The 26,257-nt window shown below is 53.8% G+C and overlaps 1 protein-coding gene across 4 annotated transcripts in view; it reads right to left on the bottom strand.

The window, feature by feature from the left end:
• OTOF (otoferlin) overlaps positions 1-26,257 on the bottom strand; it is a 126,010-nt gene that overhangs the window by 22,275 nt on the left and 77,478 nt on the right. For all 4 annotated transcript variants that reach the window (XM_063330773.1, XM_063330774.1, XM_063330775.1 and 1 more), the window contains exons 7-26: positions 24,315-24,441; positions 23,819-23,873; positions 22,157-22,288; positions 21,634-21,696; positions 20,675-20,759; positions 19,316-19,475; positions 17,871-18,057; positions 16,585-16,771; positions 15,471-15,694; positions 12,630-12,738; positions 11,966-12,149; positions 9,369-9,489; positions 8,800-8,900; positions 8,250-8,340; positions 6,626-6,742; positions 4,301-4,453; positions 3,630-3,819; positions 3,119-3,243; positions 2,415-2,549; positions 1,588-1,749 (exon numbers count right to left, since the gene is read on the bottom strand). In XM_063330773.1, the coding sequence (XP_063186843.1) occupies positions 1,588-1,749; positions 2,415-2,549; positions 3,119-3,243; positions 3,630-3,819; positions 4,301-4,453; positions 6,626-6,742; positions 8,250-8,340; positions 8,800-8,900; positions 9,369-9,489; positions 11,966-12,149; positions 12,630-12,738; positions 15,471-15,694; positions 16,585-16,771; positions 17,871-18,057; positions 19,316-19,475; positions 20,675-20,759; positions 21,634-21,696; positions 22,157-22,288; positions 23,819-23,873; positions 24,315-24,441 (2,708 nt within the window). The remainder of the gene's footprint in view (positions 1-1,587; positions 1,750-2,414; positions 2,550-3,118; positions 3,244-3,629; positions 3,820-4,300; positions 4,454-6,625; positions 6,743-8,249; positions 8,341-8,799; positions 8,901-9,368; positions 9,490-11,965; positions 12,150-12,629; positions 12,739-15,470; positions 15,695-16,584; positions 16,772-17,870; positions 18,058-19,315; positions 19,476-20,674; positions 20,760-21,633; positions 21,697-22,156; positions 22,289-23,818; positions 23,874-24,314; positions 24,442-26,257) is intronic.

Below are 26,257 nucleotides of genomic sequence, written 5' to 3'. Positions count from 1 at the left end.
GACGCAGAAATGGTCCAACAGCTCAGCCCAGGCGTGGGCAGCAGGGCGAGGGGGGGATTCTGCCCCTCTGCTGCGCTCGGGGGAGACCCCCCTGCAGTGCTGCCTCCAGCGCTGGGGTCTCGGCACAGGAGAGACACGGAGCTGTTGGAGCGGGGCCAGAGGAGGCCCTGGAGATGCTGGGAGGGCTGGAGCCCCTCTGCTGGGAGGACAGGCTGAGAGAGCTGGGGGGGTTCAGCCTGGAGAAGAGAAGGCTCCGCGGAGACCTTCCAGCCCCTGCCAGTCCCTCAAGGGGCTCCAGGAAAGCTGGGGAGGGACTCTGGAGCAGGGAGGGGAGCCATGGGACGAGGGGGAAGGGTTTTACACTGGAAGAGGGGAGATTGAGATGGGATATTGGGAAGAAATTCTTTGGTGTGAGGGGGGTGAGCCCCTGGCCCAGGTTGCCCAGAGCAGCTGTGGCTGCCCCATCCCTGGAGGGGTTCAAGGCCAGGTTGGCCGGGGCTTGGAGCAACCTGGGCTGGTGGGAGATGTCCCTGCGCAGGGCCGGGGGTGGCACTAGATGATCTTTAAAATCCCTTCCAACTCTAATCATTCTATGATTCTATGATTTCAGGTCTTGTTTCCAACTCAGGACATGAGGGAGATCAAATATCCCATGTCAGCCATTCCCTAGAGAAAACACCCCACTGCAAGGAAAGCTGGGGGAAAAAAGGGTTTGGATGAGCACCTGCCCTGGCAGACAAAGGAGGTGGGAAAAGCACCTGCAGGAGCAGGACACCAGGTTCAGCAGCAGCCTGCAGGGCTGCCCTGGGCTGGCCATTGTCATAGGGCATCTGAGCAGACTGCAGACAGACATGCAAAGGAAAGTCTCCTCTGAAATAAAGGGGTGGAGGGAGCACGTAGTCCTCAAGGGTCCCCCTCCCCAGGCACTGTCTGCTCCCGGCACGCACAGATGCTTGGCCAGCCTTGGACCACTGCCCCTGGCTGGTGCTCAGCTGCGCTAGAGGTGCCTCTGGCAGGTCGGTCCTTGCACACCTGAACCCACCAGCATGGCGCTGAGTTTGCTGGGGCCTCTCTCTTTTCATCTGAGACATCTCATCCCCGCTCCACACCAGGAGACCGCTGAGACACGTCCATACAAATACAACAGTCTCAGTGTACGGGAAAGGAAGCACGAGAGCGGGAGGGCTAAAATTTCACCATACTATTGGGGTGCTGCTATGAATTCACATTCCTTTTTCATGCGACCTTCAAATTGGCGTCTCCAAGAACACCAGGACTCCCACTGGCATCTCCCGTATCCCAGTGATGATGCAGAGTTTGGGCTAAAGCAACACTTTAGTGGGGTGTCCTGTCCAGAAGGATGGCTGGGACTCACGGTGCATCATCTTGACCAGCTTAACTGGGCAGGAGCTTCCCTCTCACTGGGCTGGTAGCTGTGCTAAACCCTTCGAGCTTTTCTAGGATGTATGAACTACCTGCTCATTGCAGCACCTGAGATATATAAGCACGGATTCATCCCTGCTCCCTTGCAACCCTCCATCCCTTCCTTTCCCTCCCTTGGTCTAGGGTGGCTTTGCCAGCCGGTACCTGGAGCAGCTCGAAGGCAGCCAGGAGGTCACCTGCTGTGGAGTTGCCGCGGTAGATCTGGTAGTACTCCAGCTGCGGGGGGAAGCGCGGGGGGCAGTAGTGCTCATCTGACATCTTCACCACCGGTTTGGCAAAGGTGCGGCCCATGAAGTCAGCTTTGCCCTGCAGAGGCGTAGACAGCACTTGGGTTTGCTGACCCAACGTGAGGTCTTCCACGTTAGCGCCACAGCTCTCCCCACCGTGGTCAGAACACACCTCAGTGGGCCTGGGACACCAAAGCTCAGTGACAACTTTCACTCCCGGCTTCTTCAAATAAGGGGAAGGAGGTGGCCTAGGGCTGGGACAGCAAGGAGGCCAGGCCTGAGCAGCTTTTCTAAAGGGAAAGACTCTGGAAATGTCTCCTTGCCTCCAGCCTCACAAAAGCTCTCGCTTCAGTTTCCAAAAATAAGATATTGAGTCTGAGTTCTTTACACTCAGGGTGGTGAGACACTGGCCCAGGTTGCCCAGAGAGGGGGTGGAGGCCCCATCCCTGGAGGCGTTCAAGGCCAGGCTGGATGAGGCTCTGAGCAACCCGATCTAGTTGAAGATGTCCCTGCTCACTGCAGGGGGGTTGGACTAGATGGCCTTTAGAGGTCCCTTCCAACCCAACACATTCTGTGATTCTATGATTCTAATGAGCAGCAGAGGCTGCACATGTCATGGGAGATGTGGAGGGGACCAACTTCCAAGAGTCAGGAGAAGAGCTGCACCATCTGCCTGGCCTCCGACTCAGGAGTGATCACAGCATCTAAATCATAAACATTTTTCTTTGATGGGATTCATCTTACCACCGTGTCCTGGTCATAGATCTCAATGACAATTATGGGAGGGTCATCCCGCATCTCATGGGCTTCTCCATACAGCTCCACATTGTCGAAGACCAGCAGCTGGTCCCAGGTCGGGCAAAGGGTCTCATTGAGAACCTGGAAGAACGGGAAAGAGAGACTTTACTGCTCCAGACAGGGGCTAAGCCCTGTGAAGGGCAGCAGATGGGCCATTGGTCTCAGCCTGGCAGCACTTATGGGCTGCTGCACATTTTTTTTGGACCGGTGAGGCATGGGGTATCTCCCAAGGACTCTTCTGAGGAAAAAACCCCAACCCAACAGCAGGCAAGCAGACACAAATTACTTCCAGCATCCACCAGGCTTGCTAAAGCTTGGCAGCCCTCAACCTGGGATGGGAAGACACAAGACACACTTCAACACGCTCCGGTTTCTCCTAACCGGGCAGGTGAATCGTGGGCACAGGGCCACGGGACAGCTGTGTGCTGGTGTGGGGGACATGTCGCGAAGGTGCTCCTGGGGAAGGGGCTCCTGGAGTCAGTCAAACCCCAGTGCTGTGGCTGCCTTCCCACCCCAGGACTCCATGATCAACCCCGTCCGTGATTCACTAGGAGTCACGAGACCCACGGCAGGGGAGCAGGATGGAGAGCTGATGGGACATGCAACGCCCGAGCCTCACCCAGCCCTCCAGGTCAGGAGACGGTCTTTACCTCGGTGCATTGGCTCTGGGAGATGAAGAAGACTCGTGCAAAGGGGTCCGAAAGGCCACTGCTGTCGGCTGCAAATAAACTCCTGGCTTGGTACATGTGGGCCCGCAGCTGGAACACCTGCTTCTCTGCAAGAGAGAGGGGAAGAGAGACAGCTCGACACGCAGCCTTGGAGCCCAGCCGTGGGGCTCAGCCTGCAGGGAGAGGCCTCGGGGACACGCTTTTGCTCAGGGCCAGCACTGATGAGGGATATAGGCTCAAAGCATGAGTCCCGAATGGATACGGACTTCCTCAGCGTCCTGCTCGCCATGTGCAGAATGACAGCTATGAACTGGGTAAGGAAGAGGGCGCACAGTTCCCACACCCCAGCTCCCCATGGACCTCAGACTGGGACTACTGGAATTATTTCCCCCTTAGCTCCTGCGAGCCCTTGGCCCAAGTGGTGTCCAGCCAGGCTCCCTCCTGCCCTCTCCATGTCCTGTCCCCAGACCCGCTGCAGGCAGGAAGCTCTTACTGGTGTAAAGGAGGCTGATGGGGGGGAAGGACGGCAGGTTTTGGCCTCTGGCTGTCTTCTTCTCCTCGAAGCCACAGGGCAGGCCACTCAGGAAGTCTTTGCGCTGTTTGTTGAGGCCCAGCCACAAGTACATCTCCATCTTGGCCTGAACTGTCCAGCCAGCAGGTCCAAACCCTCTCTTCCCAGGTAGCTGGGCACAAAGGACAGAGGAGTTTACAGGGATACAGGGAAGACCTTAGAGATGGACAGACCACCTCTTGCAGCGTCCATCTCCTTCTGGTGTATTGCTTTTACTGCTGCCCCTTAAAACCAGGGACCCAGCCCTCATCATTTTTGATCATGACACTACTCTGACTCATGCACTATCTTCTTCCCACCACATTGTCTTCCTCTTTCTAAGCCAGCAACCTCTTTTGTGGCCAGCTGGATCAAACACCTTTCTCCTTCCAGACATTTCTCACTTACCAGGCTGGGTAAGATCAGTGGGTCACACTTCCTAGCAGCAGACTTCCACCCCTACCAGTAGAGCACGGGTCTGCTTTGCTTAGTACTCAAACCCCAGCAAAACTGGATACCCAGCTCTCTCACCTCCACCTCCCATCCTCCCAGTCTGTCCTTCCTCCACCTCCCTCCTCCTGGCTGCAGTTCCCCCAGGGAAGACAGACCGGCACCTTGAGGAAGAGGGTCTTCACTTTGGCGCAGTCCTTGCCCATCTCCTCATCCACAATGGAGTAGAGGATATCCTTGGAAGGGACGCGGGCGTAGGCAATGCGCTTGTTGTTGCTCATCATCCAGATGAAGATGTCGGGAATAGTGTGCTGGGGCTGTGAACAGCAGCGAAGAGCCCTGTCGGTGTCTTAGCTCTTTCTGACCACCGAGGCACCAGCGGGGCTGGAGACCTTCTGAAGGCAAATTCAACAGATGCCCCAGGAGACGGATGCACCTATTGCCACGTTAGGGCCATTGAAATGGTTTTGAGCCTCCCACTGCAGAAGCTCGTCTGCTTAAGTACTGCTCAGAGCTAAGCTCAGCAGGGTGAAGCCTAGCGGGAAAGAAACTGGGATTTACATTTGCTCTAATCTAAAAAAAAAAAAAATTTGGATTAGAAAACTAAAGATTTTTCTTCTCTCTTCATTCAGTGGCCATGAGGGCTGTGGGGCATGGGCCATACCTTCATTCCTTACTACGGAAGAGGTTCCGTGTCTGGACAGGTCCCATCGCACCTTATAGTCTGGGTTATGTTCTGCTGTGGTGAGTCAAACCCAAGGAAGGCCTTGCTGTAACAAAGAGTACGTAGTCGAGGCTGGGAGCCCACCACGGGAAATGAGAGCAGGAGGTACAACAGCTAGACCTTCCATGAGGGTCAATAATGGACCCCTCATTTATCAATGATCTGGATGAGGGGATTGAGTGCACCCTCGGTAAGGTTGCAGATGACACCAAACTGGGTGGGAGTGTTGATCTGCTGGAGGGTAGGAAGGCTCTACAGAGGGCCCTGGACAGGCTGGGTCCATGGGCCAAGGCCAACTGTATGAGGTTTAAAAAGGCCAAGTGCCAGGTCCTGCATGTCACCCACAACAACCCCAAGCAACGCTACGGGCTTGGGGCAGAGTGGCTGGAAAGCTGCCCGGCAGAAAAGGACCTGGGGGTGCTGGTGGAGCCAGCTTAACACGAGCCACCAGTGTGCCCAGGTGGCCAAGAAGGCCAACAGCATTCTGGCTTGTATCAGGAATAGCGTGGCCAGCAGGAGCAGGGAAGTGATGGTGCCTCTGTACTGGGCACTGGTGAGGCCTCACCTCGAGTGCTGTGTTCAGGTCTGGGCCCCGCTGTACAAGAGGGACATTGAGGTGCTGGAGCGTGTCCAGAGGAGAGCGACCAGGCTGGTGAGGGGTCTGGAGACCAGGGCATATGAGGAGAGGCTGAGGGAGCTGGGCATGTTTAGCTTGGAGAAGAGGAGGCTGAGGGGAGACCTCATTGCCCTCTACAACTCCCTGAAAGGAGGGTGCAGAGAGGTGGGGGTTGGCCTCTTCTCCCAGGGGAATAATGACAGGACCAGAGGAAATGGGCTGAAGCTGCGGCAGGGGAGGTTTAGGTTAGATATCAGGAGGAATTCCTTTACTGCAAGAGTGGTCAGGCACTGGAACAGCTGCCCAGGGAGGGGGTTGAGCCACCATCCCTAGAGGTATTTAAGGAACATCTGGATGTGGCACTTCAGGGCATGCTCCAGTGGCAGAGATTGTAGGGGTTTTTTTTTTGTATGTGTGTGGTTGGACTCGATGATCTCAAAGGTCCTTTCCAACCATGAAAATTCTATGATTCTATGATAACCCCCCAAAACTGACCCAGTCCTAAACTGTAAAAATATCCGTGGAATGGTGTAATTTTCTGAAAGAGGGAAAAAATATTTTACAGGTATTTGAAAAATATTTGGAAAATATTTCCTTTGGAAATACCGTGAGCAACTCAACTCTAATATATTGGACTACTATCTCTTACACATGAGCTGGAGTGAAGCAAGAGTGTGCTGCAGCAATAAAAATTAGATGGTTTGAGTTCTGCAAGAGGACAGGGCTTTATCCCACAGCCCTTGGAAGAACCACTGACTTTAACAACTCCCTACGTAGCCAGGGTCAGGAACGGCTCCCTGCTGCTGGCTTTAGCGCTGTGTGGACATGTGCCACCTTCCGATGACCGATCCCCCGGGGAACTGCATGGCCTCGCCACGGCTGGGGCTGGAAAAACTGCCTTCAGCTCAGCTGCAAGGGGACCCAGCTCTGTTACTGGCTGGGGAGAGCTCTTAAATTGGCTTTAGTGCCGACTTGTTCCAACCCAGCAGAGCACGGGCAAGCCTGGAGGCATGGGGCATTATGTAGACTTGGAGCGGCTCCTTGCACAAGAGCAGGGACCTCTCCTGCCTACAGGGTTTGCAGAGAGGTCGCCATCCCCCCCGGGCTGCTGGCCCAGCTAACACCCTCTCTCCGTGCGGAGGGACTCACCTCGTCCGCCAAGAACCGGAGTTTCTGCAAGAAGTTTTGCGCCAGCTTCAGCTTGTCTTTCATGGTGTTCTTCTTCACCTGCGACCGCAGAGTCGTGGCTTGCTGCCCCATGTTCTCCTGCGGTCAGAGGGGAGCCCAGGACATCAGGTGAGCAGGAGTAGAAGGGAGCACAGGGAAGGGGGCAGCACCAGGCAGGTCCCCAGCGTTTGGGAAGGCAGATGCCTTAATCCCACCACCCGCGTCCTGGTGATGGTACTTCTGACACCCGTTCAACAACCTTGGCAGGATACTGGGAGGGCCCCTGGCAGCGCAGACATCTGTCCCAGCGGAAGGTACGCAGGACAGAGAGGTGTCACCTGTGCTTAGGGCATTTTGGGGTGGCTTCAAGCCTGGTGTTAATGATCTTCCCTCCCCTTCTGCTGACCCAGCTGTAAATCAGCACCTGGCAGTTCAGAAAAGGGGACGTGGAGGCTTTCATGGGTTAAATTCATCTCTCTGTAGGATGCAGCTGGCTACTGATGGCAGTGTCCTTGGCTGTGCCAGCTGGAGAAGCCACCGACTCTTTGTACGTCTCTTTTGCACATCTAAGTCCTTTGCAAGGAGCTGGGCTACCAGCCCCAAACATCTAGGCCACGTCTATTCCTGGAGCAGCTTTGCTCTGCAGGGTTCCCGTAAATCCCTCCTTCCCAGCTCCCTCAGCTGTTTGACAGTAATGTAGCTCCTCCTCCCTCTTCCTGGATTTCTTTCCAAGACAAAGCAGAGGAGTGTGGCGGAGGGGAGGCAGCAGTGTGGACCCAAGAGCCACCTAGCACCCGTTCAAGTGGTGGTCAAGTGCCCAGGTGGCCAAGAAGGCCACCAGCATCCTGGCCTGTGTCAGGACTAGTGGGGCCAGCAGGAGTGGGGCAGTGACCGTCCCCCTGGACTGGGCACTGGGGAGGCCCCACCTCGAGGGCTGTGTCCAGTTTTGGGCCCCTCACGCCAAGAAAGACCTTGAGGGGCTGGAGCGTGTCCAGAGAAGGGCAACGGAGCTGGTGAGGGGTCTGGAGCACAAGTCTGGTGAGGAGCAGCTGAGGGAGCTGGGGGGGTTCAGCCTGGAGAAGAGGAGGCTGAGGGGAGACCTTCTGGCTCTCTACAGCTCCCTGAAAGGAGGGGGTAGCCAGGGGGGGTCGGGCTCTTCTCCCAAGGAACAGGCCATGGCACAAGAGGAAACGGCCTCAAGTTGCGCCAGGGGAGGTTTAGGATGGATATTGGGAACAATTTCCTCCTGGAAAGGGTTGTGAAGCATTGGAAGAGGCTGCCCAGGGCAGTGGTGGAGTCGCCATCCCTGGAGGGATTGAAAAGCCGGGCAGACGTGGTGCTGAGGGCCATGGGGTAGTGGTGGCCTTGGCAGGGTTGGGTTGATGGTTGGACTCGATGGTCTGAAAGGTCTCTTCCAACCTAAACAGTTCTGTGGTTCTATGATTCTAAGACTCAAGTGGTCTTGGGCTCCTCTCTTCAGAAATAAACCTCAAACCCTCAACGCAGAGAGACCGGAAAGCAGCACACCTACAGACCAAAGTTCCCCACCACATTGACAAGGTCCAGCTCCTGAGTCCCCCTCCCTGCCTGGCTGAATCCCACTCACCAGCTCCCGCATGCAGGACTTGAGCCTCTCCCGGTCCAGCCTCGTGCGGGAAGAGTGGTGCTGGTCCTTGTCAGCCAACGTCACGAAGCGCCTGGTGGGAAAGGTCGGCAGCATGAATCCCATGGCAGCCCCTGGGCTCTCCCCAAGCAGCCGGGGCTGGCTGGATCTCTGCCAGCAGGAGGGCACCTCACTGGAGGAAAATGCCCTCGTTCCCCCCCAGGTTTGCAACCCAATCACGGCCAAGTGTCCTGCTTGCACCCCATGCTGAGCGTCACGTATGGGGAGTAGGTGCTGATGGGGTATCAGTCTGTGGAGGCCACAGGACTGAGGCTTTCACCGCTGGTTTGGGGTCTTTGGGGTGCGGGTGTAAGCACCACCTCACCCATGCTCCAAGCCAGAAGGCAGCTGATACAGCATTGAGCCAATGCAGAGAAACGCTTGCCCGTCGTCCAGAGGACAAGGCAAGGTGGGCTTACGCTCAAGACCTCGCCCATAGCCCTGCAGAGAGCAGGGTCCCGCAGTGTGCCAACTTTGCCCATCTTTTACTCACAAGCACCCACTGCTCAGCTCCTCCAGGACCCCTCGGAGCCGGCGCTCCGGATGCGGCTTCTCCGTTTTGATCATTTCCTGCACGTCGTTGAGCCCTTCCTCCTGCGGCATCAACGGGGGAAGAAGTGAGGGGCTGGTTGGGCAGAGCCCCGCCATGGGACAAGGTCCCCCCTGAGGTCCAACCCTGCTTAGAGCAGCCCTGTGGGGGCTGCCGGTGGGAAACATCTGCTGCCTCTCCAGACCTGCCGGCCTCAGGGCTCAGGTCTGGCACACGTTTGGCTCTGGGTGATGGGAATGGTTCCACCGCCCTCCATGAGGCTAGCTGGCCAAGGTCTACACCATGGCTCTGACCCACAGAAAATTCAATGAGCTCTTAGGATTTGGGCATCCAAATTGCGGAGCATTTAGCACTGGGAAATTTCCCCCTTTCTGGCACAGGTTTGCTCGTGGGTCCTTGCACTGTTTGTCCCTGCTTTGTGCCAAGCTGCAGAGATGTGGAGGGAGCCTGGAGGTGCCTCATGCCAACCTCATGCCCCAAGCTGCCTCCCTCCCTCCCCAGCACGTACTGACCAGCTTGTCCGCAATCTTGTCCATGATGTTGGCGTTATACAATCTGCGGCGCTGGTCCTGCCACCAGCTCTTGATGTAGATGCAGGGCTTCTTCTCAAAGTACGGCAGGTGGAAGTAGTTCCTGCAAGAGGAGGCAGAACAGATGTTCCGTGGTGGTAATGCTCCTATCTCCTACTAACACCCTTTTTCTGAACGCTGCTGAGCATCTCCTGTAGCGTCCTGGCCTTCACAGGAGGCAGAGGTCTCTACCCTTTGCAGAGCTGAGAGGTTTCCATATGCTGGTGGGATGGAGTGGTAATAGTCATGGTACAGTTAAAGGGAGGATGAGGCTGAAGAATGGGTTTATGTTTCTTGGGTGCCTGAGCACTGTCTATGAGCCTTGGGATGTCTATGTCTATGAGCCTTGGCGGGTGGGATCCATCCGCTGCAGATCCTGAACTTCACTCTTCAGAGAAGGGCAACAGAGCTGGTGAGGGGTCTGGAGCACAAGTCTGGTGAGGAGCGGCTGAGGGAGCTGGGGGTGCTCAGCCTGGAGAAGAGGAGGCTGAGGGGAGACCTTCTGGCTCTCTACAGCTCCCTGAAAGGAGGGGGTAGCCGGGGGGGTTGGGCTCTTCTCCCAAGGAACAGGCCATGGCACAAGAGGAAACGGCCTCAAGTTGTGCCAGGGGAGGTTTAGGATGGATATTGGGAACAATTTCCTCCTGGAAAGGGTTGTGAAGCATTGGAAGAGGCTGCCCAGGGCAGTGGTGGAGTCGCCATCCCTGGAGGGACTGAAAAGCCGGGCAGACGTGGTGCTGAGGGACGTGGGGTAGTGGTGGCCTTGGCAGGGTTGGGTTAATGGTTGGACTCGATGATCTGAAAGGTCCCTTCCAACCAAAACGATTCTATGATTCTTTCTGCACCTGGGATCACCCTTAATTAAAAATCAGCTTCAGCTCATTCTTATGAAGCCATCAGGACACTTCCAGCCAGAAGGTGTCAGCAGAGCCCCATAGTTGAGCATGAGGTTCCCAGCACCCAGGGGATGGAGACGTGGATGGACAGGGAACGACCATGAGACGCAGAGCCCAGGGGACACGCTCAAAAAACGTGAGTGCTTCTCATCTCCCTTCGGCATTCACCTTGACAAGGAGCTGGTGAACAAGTGTGGGAACCTCAGGCAGACACTTCTATCTGGCGCTCAAGTGCCCTCGATTCAGCGTGGTTTGTTTCATTTCCCAATTAAATTAAGTCAGCTGGTTAATTCTATTAACATCTATCTACTGGTATAACACGGTTAAAATCCACTGTAAGCATATCTCATCAGGTTAAATCCAATTAGCTTTCCTTAGCACTAGCCCTTTGTATTCAAATCCAGGCTGTGGCTGAAGCCCAGCCCAGCCGTCCCAAGACGCCTGTGCTGATCCCCTGCAGTTTGGGGCTTTCTGCCCCAGCCGTCTGGATCTCGTCTGTATTTTAGGGTGGCTGCTCCCTGCACATCACAAAGCAGTTTGTAAAGCGGACACAAAAAAACCATCTTAATTTTACAGCTGGAGAAACTGAGGCAGAGAGAACAGAAGTGATTTGTCCACCGAAAACCAGCTGCGATAGACGCAGGGCAGGACCCACTTTGCCGAGTCCTGGATCAGTTAAACACCAGAGCGTGGCTGACAATGACCCATGGGGACAGACGGACTGCCCAAAAGAGAGATGCTGCAAACTAGGGAGGCGGAGAGGACTTAAAGTCCCAATCTCCTGCCTAACACATTCTTAAGAACTTTTTCCAGCTGCTTTTTGCATCCTCTCCCCTCTGCGCGTCTGGGACCTTGTCCAGCTTTTAAGATCCCAAGTGATGAAGAAAGGCACCTTGTCTCAGCACGAACTGCCTTCATGACTCAAACCTGTGTCTTATCTCCAGCTGGGCTTATCCTTTTCTCCACATGGTGCCCATGACGTCTTTATACGTGGGGCAGCTGGAGAGAGCACAGCTGCAAAGCCCAGACCTCTCCTCCCCGATGTGCAGTACTGGGCTGTGCCACCAAGGGCGGCAGCGATCCTAGGGAAGGACCCGTTTATAGACCGGTTTCCCAAACATACAAAACATATGTGTGGAAGCGAACCTGTTTTTTCAGTGCCCACCAACGATTTTTTGAATCCACTGGTTAACTTCATGCCTGTTTGCCAGAGGGGAAGAGCGCTAAAGGTATCAGATAGCCATGAGTTTGGGTGCACATCTGGCCGGGTGGATGGAGGATGTCCTTTGTAGGGTAGCCTGGGAGGTTCAGCCCTTATTGGACATCAGAGAATCCACAGGAATGCTCAGAACTGTAGGGAATGGGGTGGGGGTTCATCTGGCAGAATGTAGCATCCAAGTCAAGGTGTCTACAAGGTGGTATCTAATCTCCCTTTACAGGGCATGGAGAACTGGTCCCCCCTGTTGCTCCCAGGTCTCTTTGGCCAAATGACTCCAGGCCCCGTGAGGACACTGACTCCACCTGTGCAGAGAGCGGTGGGAGCTGGGACACCCAGGGCATGTGGGAACACCTACAGACCATGGTTGAATCGAGAGCCACATCTCTGCCCAGTGGCACGTCAGTGGCCAGGCGGGGCACACTTACCTGTCTGTGACCAGGGGCTTCACGGGTTGAGATGAGGAAACAGAGACCAGCTCTCCATCCTCATCACCTTCATCCTCACTTGAGTTCTGGAGCAGCTCGGACTCCTCCTCCTGCCCATCCCCTCCCTCTTTCTTCCTCCGTAGCGTGGGTTTGGTCATGCCATCGATCTGGTTCCCATAGTTACCTCGAGGAAAAAAAAGTGAAATAGAGTCACAGGGTTTTAACTCCAATCAGGATCAGTCTCTTGGCTTAAATTGAGGTAGTGGAGAAGTTCTGCAGGAACCATGGGGGACAGTGGAGTTCAACTCTCTGAAACCACGCCCAGGAACCATAAATTAGTGATGGGTGTCTGCCCCCTGCTCATGTCCCCTCTCGAGACAGTAGGAACGCGCCCCCTCCCTTCGGTGGCCAGCCTCAGGAGGCACAAAGCCAGGGCGAGAGAGGGAGCAGCTCCACTGGCCGCAGCACAGCAGGCACACAGTAGATGATTTGGGGCCCCACGTAGCTTGTGCCGGTAAAGTGGCCAGCACCTTCTCCCTAAACTGAGAGCCCTGCGTGCTCTAGCATGTCTTGGTATGGAAAATGGGGAGTCCACCCTGCTCCCGGCCTTGGATCCTGCATTCACCTCCAGGCACGCTTCACCCTCCCCAAAAAAACAACCAACCTATTGTGACCTCGAAGTTGATGGGTTTGTCGCCAATCTTCCTGTCGATCATAGTAGCCTCCAGGAAGGCTCCAAAGAGAAAGAACTCCTCCATCTTCCCAGTGCAGTTCTGCAGGAGAAATCACGGGGATCAGGGCTGAGGTCACCCGGAGAGACACCAAGGAGGACAGGTCCCCTTGGGCAGAGGGGTGCATGACCTGGCACCTCTGAGCACCCTCATGGGCTTTTTGAAGGCGAGATATCACTGCTCAGGCTTTCAAGGGGACCGTGAGGTTTTTCTCTCCCCCGGCCTGAGCCATCTCCAGGCTCATTGCAGAGAGAGTTCAATTAAAGCTTTTAGCCTAACACTTGAATGTGTTGAGATCGGTCACCACTTGCACGTGAGGGCCTGTCTAAGGGACATTCAGGAATATGAGCCTGAGTTTATTCACAAATTGAACTAATCAAAGCACACCAAACCATCTGCCTGGATGCTCTTTCAGAACTGGAATGGCTTTATTTCCAGGCGGCTTCATTTCCCCCAGGGGTGAATTACGGCCACGTTACTTCTGAAGGAGAGCTTTTGCAGAGAGGGTGCGCGTCCATCAGACTTCTCCATTTCTGCTACACACCGTTGGCTCATATGGATTGACATATGTGGGCATCCCCAGGTAGGACAAGCCCGGATGTGTCTGTTTATGCAGAGAACAGACAGCATTCCTGACGGCTCTACACATCAGGACTAAAGCTGTGGGGCTTTTCCTGTCAGGAAACAGCCGTTCAATTTCTCTGACCAGTTTCACCCTGACGGAATTGGTTGGGATACAGATTAGGTCCTCAGCTTCTCTCTGAAATCCATCTTCAGGATGGGAGTGAGACAACTGGCGTTAGGAGATGGCTTTCTTTGTCGTTGTCTAACTCCCGACCAGAGAAACATTTCAAAGTTTACGATCCTAAACTTTGAAACTTCAGTCTAACTCTAGTCCAACTTTGGTTGGACTAGAGGACTTTTAAAGGTCCCTTCCAACCCAACACTTTCTATGATGGGTGGGTGGGTGTCAGGGACCAATTAGATCATCTAGATATTCACAAGTCCATGGGCCCTGATGGGATGCACCCGAGAGTGCTGAGGGAGCTGGCGGAAGTCATTGCTGGGCCGCTCTCCATCATCTTTGAAAAGTCCTGGAGAACAGGCGAGGTGCCTGCGGACTGGAGGAAAGCCAATGTCACTCCAGTCTTCAAGAAAGGCAAGAAGGAGGAGCCGGGGAACTACAGGCCGGTCAGCCTCACCTCCATCCCTGGAAAGATGATGGAACAGCTCGTTCTGGGTGTCATCTCAAGGCGCGTGGAGGAAAGGAAAGCTATCAGAAGTACTCAGCATGGATTCACCAGGGGGAAATCATGTCTGACTAACCTGATAGCCTTCTACGATGGCATGACTAGATGGATAGATGAGGGGAGGGCGGTAGATGTGGTCTACCTTGACTTAAGCAAGGCGTTTGACACGGTCTCCCACAGCATCCTCATAGGGAAGCTTAGGAAGTGTGGGTTAGATGAATGGACAGTGGGGTGGATAGATAACTGGTTGAAAGATAGAGCTCAGAGGGTTGTGATTAGGGGCACAGAGTCTAGTTGGAGACCAGTGACGAGTGGTGTTCCCCAGGGGTCAGTACTGGGTCCAGTCCTGTTCAACATATTCATCAATGACCTGGATGAGGGGATAGAGTGCACCCTCAGCAAGTTTGCTGATGACACCAAGCTGGGTGGGGTGGCTGACACACCGGAAGGCTGTGCCGCCATACAGAGAGACCTGGACAGGTTGGAGATCTGGGCAGAGAGAAACCTTATGAAGTTCAACAAGGGCAAGTGTAGGGTGCTGCACCTGGGGAGGAACAACCCCATGCACCAGTACAGGTTGGGTGCTGACCTGCTGGAGAGCAGCTCTGTGGAAAGAGACCTGGGAGTCCTGGTGGACAACAGGATGACCATGAGTCAGCAATGTGCCCTTGTGGCCAAGAAGGCCAATGGCATCCTGGGGTGCATCAAGAGGAGCGTGGCCAGCAGGTCAAGGGAGGTCATCCTCCCCCTCTACTCTGCCTTGGTGAGACCGCACCTGGAGTACTGTGTCCAGTTCTGGGCTCCCCGGTTCAAGAGGGACAGGGAACTGCTGGAAAGGGTGCAGCGGAGGGCTACGAGGATGATTAGGGGACTGGAACACCTCTCTTATGAGGAAAGGCTGAGGGATTTGGGTCTCTTCAGTCTGGAAAAAAGACGTCTGAGGGGTGACCTTATCAACGCTTATAAATACTTAAAGGGTGGGTGTCAGGACGATGGGGCGAGGCTCTTTTCAGTGGTGCCCGGGGACAGGACAAGAGGCAATGGGCACAAACTGGAACATAGGAAGTTCCACCTAAACATGAGGAGGAACTTCTTTACCCTGAGGGTGGCAGAGCACTGGAACAGGCTGCCCAGAGAGGTGGTGGAGTCTCCATCTCTGGAGACATTCAAAACCCACCTGGACGTGTTCCTGTGTAACCTGCTCTAGGTGACCCTGCTCTGGCAGGGGGGTTGGACTAGATGATCTCCAGAGGTCCCTTCCAACCCTATGATTCTATGATTCTATGATTCTATGATCTTCCCTCACTCAGATGTTTCTTCTGCTCAGTACTCCTAAGAGAGGTCATTTGATCATTTGAATGCTCATAAAATCTGAAATCCTTGCAAGATTTGCTTTCATTGTGCTGCCAGATCCAGAAAACTTAGGACAACACTAAATGAAATCCTTGGTTTATGAGATCAAAGATAAAAGACACAAGAGGCCTAAGACCCATGACTGACAGCCGTAGGGCTAGGGCGACTTACATCAGCAACTGATGGAGCCTGCTCGACTTGCACCTCGGTGGAGCTGTTGATCTCCGGGTTGGTGGTGTCCAAGATCTCCACAGCAAGACTCATCAAAAGCCTGGCCCGGAAGGAGACGCCTTCACCCAGACCCTCGTTTAGCTCTTGGTGCTCGTCCATCAGGGTGTAGTTCCGAGTGGAGCCGTACATGTTCACCCACGCGGGGCCAAAGGTGGGCAGGAAGCCTGCAGCAGAGCAAACATGTACGTTGGGGAGGGGATGTGCAAGGAGGAGGGCATGTCTTTGACTCAGGATACAAACTTGCTCATGGATTGGCATCACTTTCCTGGTCTGTGTACAGTGATGTGGGCTTCAACATACACATGTGTGTCCATGGAAATGCATGCTTGCAACCATGCCTGGAGACAGCTTTGCAGTGATGAGGACTGTGCAGTGCACTAGCCCAAAGACAGAGGTGAGTCTCCCGTTGGGCAAGTTACCCAAAGTGAGAGTGAAGACAAAGGAACACCCCATTAGTCCCCTTTCTAGAGCCATCTTTGGTTTCACGTTGGTCCTACCCACGTGTGCTGGTGTGTTCACGTGTGCATGAATGGGGGAGACTGTCAAAAAAAAAAATAAATTCTTCCCAGGAAGAGTGGTCAGACACGGGAATAGGCTGCCCAGGGAGGTGGTGGAGTCACCATCCCTGGATGTGTTTAAGGGTCGTTTAGATGTGGTGTTGGGGGATCTGGTGTAGGGGAGAACTCTGTAGAGTGGGGTTGATGGTTGGGCTCAATGATCCCAAGGGTCTTTTCCAACCTAAATGATTCTATGATTCTATGATTCTACATTCATCCATTCATGGCAATGAATATTTTGGAAGGGGAAGTTGATCTTGGGTGTCTTTGCTTTCAGATATTGGACTGGAGGCTTGTGACAGGGCTCAGCTTTCAAAGAGCGTGTGTCCAGTGACCTCAGAAGACCACTGCAGTGAATCAAAGTCTCTCCAGCTGCGCACCAAGAAGCAGCTATCTCCAGGGGTGGGGAAGGAGCCTACACTATTTTGCTTAACTCTCTGCCAAAGGGATGTCTCTCTACCATGAAGAAGGTAGATCGGTCTGCCCCCCCACCTTACCTTTGTCTCCTTCATTAGAGATCTTCCGCAAATCAATGAAATGGGTACCAATGGCCACATCATTGACTTTGTCTGAGTCTCGGATCTGGATCTTTATCCGCTTGCACAATGGGGGGAACATTTCCGTGAAGACTATTTGCTCGTTCCAGAGAGGCTCATAGCTGCTTTTCTGTACAGATGTCTTCCCCTGCCGAGTGGGAGGAGGCAGATGTTTGCCAAGGGTTTGAGCTCCCAAGCCATCCCTCGCAACCTGAGCTGCTCCCTTGCTAATGACCACTGAAACATGCATCTGTCTTGTGACTCTCCTCTCCCAAGGAACAGGCCATGGCACAAGAGGAAGCGGTCTCAAGTTGCTCCAGGGGAGGTTTAGGATGGATATTGGGAACAATTTCCTCCTGGAAAGGGTTGTGAAGCATTGGAAGAGGCTGCCCAGGGCAGTGGTGGAGTCGCCATCCCTGGAGGGATTGAAAAGCCGGGCAGACGTGGTGCTGAGGGACGTGGGGTAGTGGTGGCCTTGGCAGGGTTGGGTTGATGGTTGGACTCGATGATCTTAAAGGTCCCTTCCAACCAAAACGATACTATGATTCTAAGCTCCTTTCCTCAACTGGAAAGTGCTGCAAATCCATCATAGTCGGCACAAAAGAGGGGAAACATAGCAAACAAGGTGGCTTTGCCATGCATCTGGTGATGCATCTGGCTTTGCCATGCATCTGGTGCATAAAGCTGGTGAGGGGTCTGGAGGATAAACTTTATGAAGAACGACTGAGGGAGCTGGGGTTGTTTAGCCTGGAGAAGAGGAGGCTGAGGGGAGACCTTATCACCCTCTACAACTACCTGAAAGGAGGTTGTAGAGAGATGGGGGCTGACCTCTTCTCCCTGGTGACAAGTGATAGGACGAGGGGAAACGGGTTCAAGTTACGTCAGGGGAGGTTTAGGTTAGATATTAGGAAACATTTTCTCACTGAAAGGGTTATTAAACATTGGAATAGGCTGCCCAGGGAGGTGGTGGATTCACCATCTCTGGAGGTGTTTAATAAAAGGGTAGATGGGGCACTTAGGGACATGGTTTAGAAGTGGTTCTTGTCAGGGTAGGCTAAAGGTTGGACTCGATGATCTTAAAGGTCCCTTCCAACCTCAACAATTCTATGATTCTATGATTCTATGATCTCCACATCTGCATACCAGGACAACTGAGACCATCTCTGGCCACCTGCACAATGGCTGGTCCCACTCATGTTACCTCCCAGGTATCGCACACACGCTGCTATCGCACGCAGCTTGCTCACCTTCTGCCCTGCAAAGACCACCTGCACGTAGGGATCCACCAAGTCCTTGTTCTCCCCAATGAGAGCCTTCTTCACATTGGCCATGATGCTGGCGTTCATACGGGGCAGCCCCTCTGCTCGATAGATCTTGATGTAGAAACGAGCCCACTGCCTCTCCGGAGGGACCCCGTCCGGGAGGAGGAGGTTCCTGCAACGTCAATGGATAGGGTTGGAAACAGCTGCTGGGGCTGGCAGGTTTCTCAGGAGAGGATAACCAAAGGGGGAGAAACTGCCTCACTTTCTGAGCACGGGCTCTGTGGTGGTGAAACGATGACCATTCCTGTGCCCATACCTTTTATTGCTATCTTGTTTCTGCCCATCCTCCTGTTTTGGGGTGGGGACCGGTGGTTTCATCAGCAAAAACTTAGAGGAGCCCCTTGAGGTCCCCCTGGGACAATGTGCATTCCACTAAAGGAACATAATCATTGTTGTCCGTGGAGTCTAGGGGACAATTGAGCTCAGCCTAATTTAGACACCCAAAGCAGGCCATGCGAAAGGGGTGTTAGAAGAGCCCTTTTGCTTTATCAGGGCACAAGGGGAGCTCGGTGATTATTTTGGGGGGAAACTTGAGCTCCACCAGATTGTTTTTTCTTGGCACATTTGGCTTTCCTTTCCTGGGGGAAGAAATGAGAGCCAGGGGGAATGCCGCGAACAAAATGATTTTTAGAGGAATCACTGGAGTTGCCAGTGCAAAAGTGGGATAATATCACCACTACAGCATGGGACACTGCCCCACAATGGTTCAGGTGGTGCCTCGAGCCCACTTCCCCAGCAAGTCAAGAAAGCTGCACTGGCATTTTTCTACTAGTCTGGGTTTCTGACCATGTGGTGAGGGGCTGTGAGGTAGGCTTGAAAGCCTGCCGTTGCACTTGGAGGTATTTAATTAGCCTGAAATATTTTGGGGCCATAACCAAGTTTTAAACTCTCCCAATTTTTCTTCCACGGCCTTTTAGATGCGCTGGGGAGTCACAGAGCCTTGCCCACCCACGCGGCCTGGGAAACCTCAGCCAGACCTCCCCGCTCTGCCCTGGCAGTGAGTGATGAGACCCCATCCCAACTATCCAAGGGCCAACAGGAGCATTAGGGCAGTGGGGACATCAAGTTGGTTGACATCAGGCTGGTGTTGGTATAGGGAGCTCAACAACCTGCAGATGGTCTGACCTCATAGAAATGATTGGTTTGTACTTGATATAGCCCGGATTTGCACCAGTAATCTGCTACGTTCTCTCTTTTCAGCAACTTATTTTGTCCCTCTGGTTTTCACAGCACAAGGGAAGTACGGGTACTAGGAGGGCTGTCAGCCTCACCCAGAAGGGATGCTGTCCTCCTTGCACAAGCCAAGGTGAAGAGACATGAAAAATCACTCCCAAGCAAGGCTACGTGAAGCTGGCTCGGCAGATCCTTACCCTTCGATATCATCCTCGTCCGTCTCATTGGCTTTGTGTGGCGTCTTGATGTTGTCCCCTTTCCCTACCACAGCGATGTCACACTTCAGGTAACCTTTCAGCCCGGCGGTGAGATCCTCGGGGTCAGAAAGGATGGCCCATTTGTGGTAGAACTGGTGCTCTGGAAGCCAGGGGACAAGACAGTCATTTATCAGAAGGAGACACAGCGTCCACTCGAGTGGGGGGACCTGCACATATGCGTGAGGGACATCTTCAGGTGGGAGGAATTCAGAAAGAATCCCCTGAAAAATTCAGTAGGGAGATGTGTCGTGTGTTGAAGACACAACAGGATGAAGCAACAGGATGAAGAAGCAACAGGATGAACTGTCTGAAGGGGGGTGAGGTCTCCATCTCTGGACCTCACCATCCCTGGAGGTATTTAAAAGATGTATAGTCACAGAGCTTAAGTACATGGTTTAGTGGTGGACTTGGCAGTGTTGGGTTAATGTTTGGACTCAATGACCTTAAGGGTCTTTTCCAACCTAAACGATTCTATGATTCTAAGTCTTTAAGGTCTCAGGTGCCTTTTGGATGGTGTTAGAAAGACTTAATCCTTCTGGGGAGCAGAGAAGCAGACCAGACGTTCCCTTAATGTCCCCCTCCTCATCTGCTGACAGCCTCTCCCATGCAGGCTCTGGAGGCCTCATTTACATCTTAGCCCTCAGGCTTACTTGTAGAGGCAGAGTGCTGCAATAGGTGTGACACTGGAGCAAGACAAAAAACCAAAACCACGGGGATTTTGGAGGTATCTTTTTTTTTGAAGGGGTGTTGTGTGTTCAGCTCTGGCATGCGGCGAGCACCAGGTCCTCAAAGGAGCATTGCTCAACGCGACGGGAACGCCAATCAACCTCTCCCTCTTCTCCGTTGCACGCCAGGCATCTTCCTTTCTTGGTTTAAACGCCAGCCACAGAGGGCGAGATCCAGCCCCTGACCTTCAGCTATCCGGAAGGTCGATATCTTGCCTAAGCAAGTCACCTTGGGCTTCCTTCCTCAGCAGGTCACTGGAGAGAGACCAGCACACCCAGAGGGCATCTCAGCCCTTCTTTCAGGGGGGGATACCCAGCCTTCTCCGGAGGTGCTGAGTGCTCTTTCCTGACCACAGACGGAGCCCAGGTGACTTGATTATATCTGGGATACCGAAATTAGGTTAAGTAAGCATCACCCAAGGAAACCAGCACCCGCCCAGCTACCTTGCAAGGACATTTGTTCCAAGGTGCCAGTAGGCACATAGAATCGTGGAATGCCAGGTTGGAAGGGACATCAGGGATCATCTAGTCCAACCTTTCTCGGCTGGACTGGTTGCAAACAGTGTTGACGTACCAGGCTGAGTATAAACAGTCCCAACGTCCATCTTGAAGGACCCTACCAAAGTGCCACTCCGCAGGAGGTTTTTTGAGTGGATCACCTGGAAATTGAGAGAAGGAAAAAAAAAAAAAAAAAAAAATCAGACTTTTTTTCCATGCCCGGGGAGCCACGAGGCTCTTTCCAGAGGTGTTCAGTGTCAGATGGGAAAGACGCTGATGCATTTTCCTTGGTCTGTGCAGGACCCTGGTCTGCACAAGGACACTAAGAGGCGTGGTGGGGTCGGCAGCTCTTGCTTAGCAGTATTGCAAGCAAACGTATACTTGGATTGAATACAACAAAATGCAAAGAAATCAACCTTTAAAACAAGATGCAGCTTTCCAGCCACTACGGCAACAAGCACTGGGACATTTATGTGAAGAAAGGGTCTTTAGGGTGCTCGAAATCCACGGGATTCCCTTTGTGGGAGAAATTACACAGCCGCTCTGTGCATGGGATGGATACGGATACTCCTAACTTGCGTGTTTTGGTCAACGCACGTGCAAATCCCGTCCATCGCCCTCCCGCGGGGCTGTGGGGAGGGCTGCAGCCTCTGCTTTGCTCTCAGCACCTGCAGCCCTCAGTTTCCACCACAGCTCTGCCCGTCTCGTGCCCCAGGAAATCCCTTGGCAGGCTCGGGAAGGTCTTGCTGCTCTCCAAGCCTGAACTCATCCCAAGGCAGGTTTAGTTCCTCCCGGCTTTGAAATACCAGCGATCAGCCACGGAGGGAGACAGCGAAGGCAGAAGGGGAGCTGTGTGGACCCAGCAATGAAGCTCAGCAACAGAAAGGGGGGCTGGGGGCCTGCAAAAGAGGTGAGGCTCGTAGGGCCGCGGGGGTCTCACATCAAGGACCTTAAATCCATCCCCAGCGCAAACGCAAAACGGGCTGGTTTCCTCCAAAGCCCCAGGAAAAGGACAACGCAACCGTGCTCACTTACGGACAGCTTGATGATCTTGTCGAACATGACATCTGGGGGGACGTGGAAATCGAAGACGAAGTACTGAAAGGGAAAGAGCAGCCGTGAGGGCAGGAGAGCCGGGGTGAGCTCCTTTTGGGTTGAAAGGCGGTGTTTTTGTGCATGCTGCAGCTGGAGAAGCTGTGACTGCCTGGAGGAGCATCCTACAGCACATGTCACAGCAGGGACGGATCCGTGTGAGCCCCAGCACTGACGGCCTCTGCAGCCTGGGCAACTAGAAGGAAGCACTAACTTCTCAGAAAACCAGAAAAATTTAGCACAGATCAAACGAGTGAGCTTTTTACCATTTTTGCAAAATACCAGAGGCCAAAGGCTTCATTTCTCCTTCTGCGCGGTTTGAAATTTCATCTTATTCTGACAGGAGGTGACAGAAGAAATAAAAAGAAAAAAAGCCCAAGTGACAAGAAATGACATTTAATTGACTAACAGGAACGTAGACCCCGAGGGGAGGATAGCTGTGGGCACCACCGGAGGACAGACCCACCTCGTTGTAGTAAGGGCAATTGGTCGATTCCTTCATGGACGTGTATTTCTTCTCCTCTCCGACCTCCACGCAGACCACGGGGTCCATGTTGAGCCCAACCAGCTGCCGGGCCTCGATGATGGTGACGCTGACCTGGGGAGAGCGATTCGTGCGCCTCCTGAGAGCAGCACCAGGTGCCGCTCACTGCCGTAACCCCCGTCTCCCCGTCTCCCGTTTTTGGAGACATTTTCAGCGCAACGGTGGCAGCTCTGAGGTCTACTGGTCACACCAAAGACCCCGGGCTGCTCAGACCAGCCTGAGCACGCTGCGACGCAGGGTGGGGTGCAGAAGACCGTGGGCATCCCTCTTGCTTCAGCCCCACAGCATGGGGGGCTTCATGCGAGGTGTGAAGTCAAATGGATTTAGCTAAGCCGTGGGAGCAGAGCTCGGTTGGTGAGACCCCAGATGGCTTCACTGCCTTCTGCTAGAAAGCACGAAGGGTTGCAGTTGGACTAGATGATCGCTGTAGGTCCCTTCAAACTGAAATTTCTATTCTATTCTTTTCTGTTCTATTCTTTTCTGTTCTATTCCACTCCACTCCTAAACGGCAGCTGGTAAAGGGTAGCAGAGCCCTCTGAGGGCTCTGTGTTCCTCTTGGTTGTAATTTGTTTTGCACCTTTCCCCTCCTCTTGATGTTCTTCATGCTCCCCCCACCTGGACCAAGCACACGCATTCCCTGTAAGCCTCACAACTGGGTCTGCAGCAGGTGCCGCAAATGTTCTGCGATAAATCTCTAACCAAAGTCATTATTTGCGTGGTTCCCGAGATATCCCCAGGAACGTGTTGCTGTGCTGAGAGGTGAGGACATCAAGCTAAATTGCTGCTGAATCAGCACGACTTGGTGAAAATGAGAAGAGGAGCCAATTGCTGGCACCGATTAGTAAAAGAAAAGGGAGCAGCACGGACCACCTGAGCCTTGGGAAACTGAAAGAGTTGTTCGAACTCGAGATAAAGTGGCAGGAACAGAGAGTCGCTGAAGAGGACAACAGCAGCCATGTATCAGCCTATTCGAGGAAATCCAGCGAGCAATCTACTGCCAGCCAGGGCTCACCAATCTTGAACATTGGCCAACATACTGAAAACTCTTGGGTAGGACGAGGGGGAAGGGTTTTACACTGGAAGAGGGGAGATTGAGATGAGATATGAGCAAGAAATTTTTCGCTCTGAGGGGGGTGAGCCCCTGGCCCAGGTTGCCCAGAGAAGCTGTGGCTGCCCCATCCCTGGAGGGGTTCAAGGCCAGGTTGGCCGGGGCTTGGAGCAACCTGGGCTGGTGGGAGGTGTCCCTGCCCAGGGCAGGGGGTGCCACTGGATGGGCTTTAAGGTCCCTTCCCACCCAAACCATTCCGTGATTCCATCATTCTATGAAATGTATTGGAGACAGCCCATTTCAATCACAGGTTAATTTGTGCTTTTTGGGCTCCACGTGATGGAAAGCAAAACCAGTTCAGTATTCAGCCTTGAGTTGGTTGCTCGACCATTTAAATGCCAGCTCTTGGGAGGCTGTGCTTTGTGAGTGCAGTGCGTTGAAACCCAGCACGAACTTGTTCCCTGCAAAAGGATCCCCCCACTCCCTGCATTGCGACCCCCGTGAGCTGAGGCTGGGGGCACAACGTTGTCACCTACCTGGTAATCCATTGGCCTCCCAGCACTCGGCTCCATTTTGATGTCAGGCTTGGACCTTTGGAGAGGCAGAAGAAACCCTCAGTCAAACCACACATGGACTTGCTACCAGCCGTGACAGAGCATTTCAAGTGTTCAAGGCCAGGTTGGATGGGGCTTGGAGCAACCCGGTCTAGTGGGAGGTGTCCCTGCCCAGGGCGGGGGGTTGGAACTAGATGATCTTTAAGGTCCCTTCCAACTCTAACCATTCTATGTTTTGCAGGGTCACCCCTCGAAGCTCCCGCCCTCTTGGAATCTGAGGAACATAAACCCTGGGGGCTGTGAAACATCACTGAACGTTGGTGCTCTTCAAAGCAGGTCAGGTATTATCAAAAAACCCACCAGCTGCGTGGGGCAGTGTGATTTCCAACATACCCCACCTCGGGGGACACACGGCCGCGGGGTGTCTGCCAGGGTGTCCTCGCCTCCTGGCTTGCACAAGCTCACATCTGGCTCTCACCTCTTATTCGAGACATTGGTGGTGACGGCTGTGACGGAGGCCAAGGAGATGGTGTCTGGCTCCAGTCCACATCCCTGTCTCACGGCTTTTCGGTCCAGGTCTTCCGCCTCCAAAACAGCGGGTTCATCTGCATAAAGGAGACAAAAGAATGTCTCTTATTGTTTCCACTCGGTGAATAATTAAAGGCGAAGAGAAAGGTAACCAATACGTCCTATCAACCTCCCCTGATAATACAAAGAACAATAGTCACCAGCTCAGGTCACAGACAACCTGGTCGAGAAAGGGATTAAAAAAGAGGCATTGCCTCCCGTGACACATTACCCGGCCTGGGCAGTGCGCCTGCATGGGGCTTTGTGAAGGCAAAAAGAAAACGGAAAATAACAACCACCCCAGACTTCAAGGGTTGAAAGAGCATTCGGGCAAGTGTTGCAGCTCTAACTACCAGAAGAGCAGTTGCAAGGAGAACCAACCATCTAGCTGTGGGGTAGAGGGGTCTGAAAAAAACAGGAGAAAGGGGTCATTTTCCAAGAAGAAAAATTGCTGCAGGGAGGGTCAAGACCCCAGACCCTGTTGGCACTGAGACACAGCTGTGTTGTCCACTGGTCTATTGGAAGAAGTTCTGAGATACTCCTTCCCTGTGCACAATCCACGTGCATGTCCTGCCTGCCCCTCCCGCCTTCACTCTGGTCAAGAAATGACCACAAAGCAGCAATGTTGGTTTTTTTATGTTGGGCCAAAGCCACCAGCATAGCTGTTGGGTCACTGGTTTGCTTTGGTGGCACAGCAGGGTAGCACCAAATCCACTCATACTGCTCCTGGGAAGCAGGTTCCCCGTCTCTTTACTAACCTGGGCAAGCTCATAGCTTGCTCCAGGAGATCGGCACGCTCCAGGAGACCAGAAATCAGGTTTCCCACCATAGTCTGCTCTGGTTTTGTGAGGTAACATGGGCTTCAGCTGAAGCGAGGGAGATCTGGGCTGGGTGTTAGGAAAAGCTTTCCATTGGGGTGGAAAGACACACTGCTGCAGGTTGGGTGGGGAAAGGGTGTCCTCACCTGAAATGGGAGTTTTTGAGATTGAGTCAGAACCACAGGAGCTGGGAAGGACCAAAACAGCTCTGACCCTCCCACATGCGGGTGGGCAGACAGAACAGCACTCTCCCAGCTTGGCTTTTGGTGAATGAGTGGGTCTGTTTGACCTGAGCAGGACCAGCAGTCTGTACGGGATGGCAAAAGGAGAGCAGACCATGGTACAAGAGGGATGCTGGCTTGGCCAACCGGGAGTTTCCCTCTCCAGATCCTGCAGGCTCTGGGAAAAGGCTTTTGCAATGATACGCCTTGTGCTAGCACCTCCCTGGCTTACACGCCAATGCCTGACCCTGGGGAAGCCCCATGAGCACTGCGGCGTGTAGTCTGACGGGAGGATGTCACACATCCCCCCATCCCACCACCAGCTGGCCAGACCAAGGGTAGGAACCATGGTGGAGACAGCACTCGCGCTGAGAGAGGAGGGCATCCGACAGCCGGAGGAACACGGATAGCTGGGGAAGAAGCAATTGCTGCATTAATATCAGCCGCCAGGGAGTGCAGGGAAAGAGGGGGAAGGTGGAAGAAGGAGCCCCACGGCTGTGTGGCACTGACCACACCATGCGATACTCAGCTGTGTCACCACCGTTCCCTGACCACGGGTAAATCCCCCCCCGGCTAAGGCACTCTACTACCGCACACCCTCCTCCTGCCTTCGCATCCCAGCTGCTTTCCCCGTGGCCTTGCCTGAAGCTTTAACCACGAGATGAACACCCAGCCACGGGGGAGAGAGGGAGGCCACCCAGGTTCCAACGCCATGCCTTCCCGCAGGCTGCCAGTGCCTCTACCCACACCCATGTCCCAGGCCAAATTCCCCTTTTCCCATCCTTAAACCTGGAGATTTGCCCAGACACACTATC

Source organism: Chroicocephalus ridibundus, chromosome 3, assembly GCF_963924245.1.
Source record: "Chroicocephalus ridibundus chromosome 3, bChrRid1.1, whole genome shotgun sequence".
Classification (NCBI taxonomy): Eukaryota; Metazoa; Chordata; class Aves; order Charadriiformes; family Laridae; genus Chroicocephalus; species Chroicocephalus ridibundus.
This window is presented reverse-complemented; position numbering and strand designations above follow the sequence as displayed.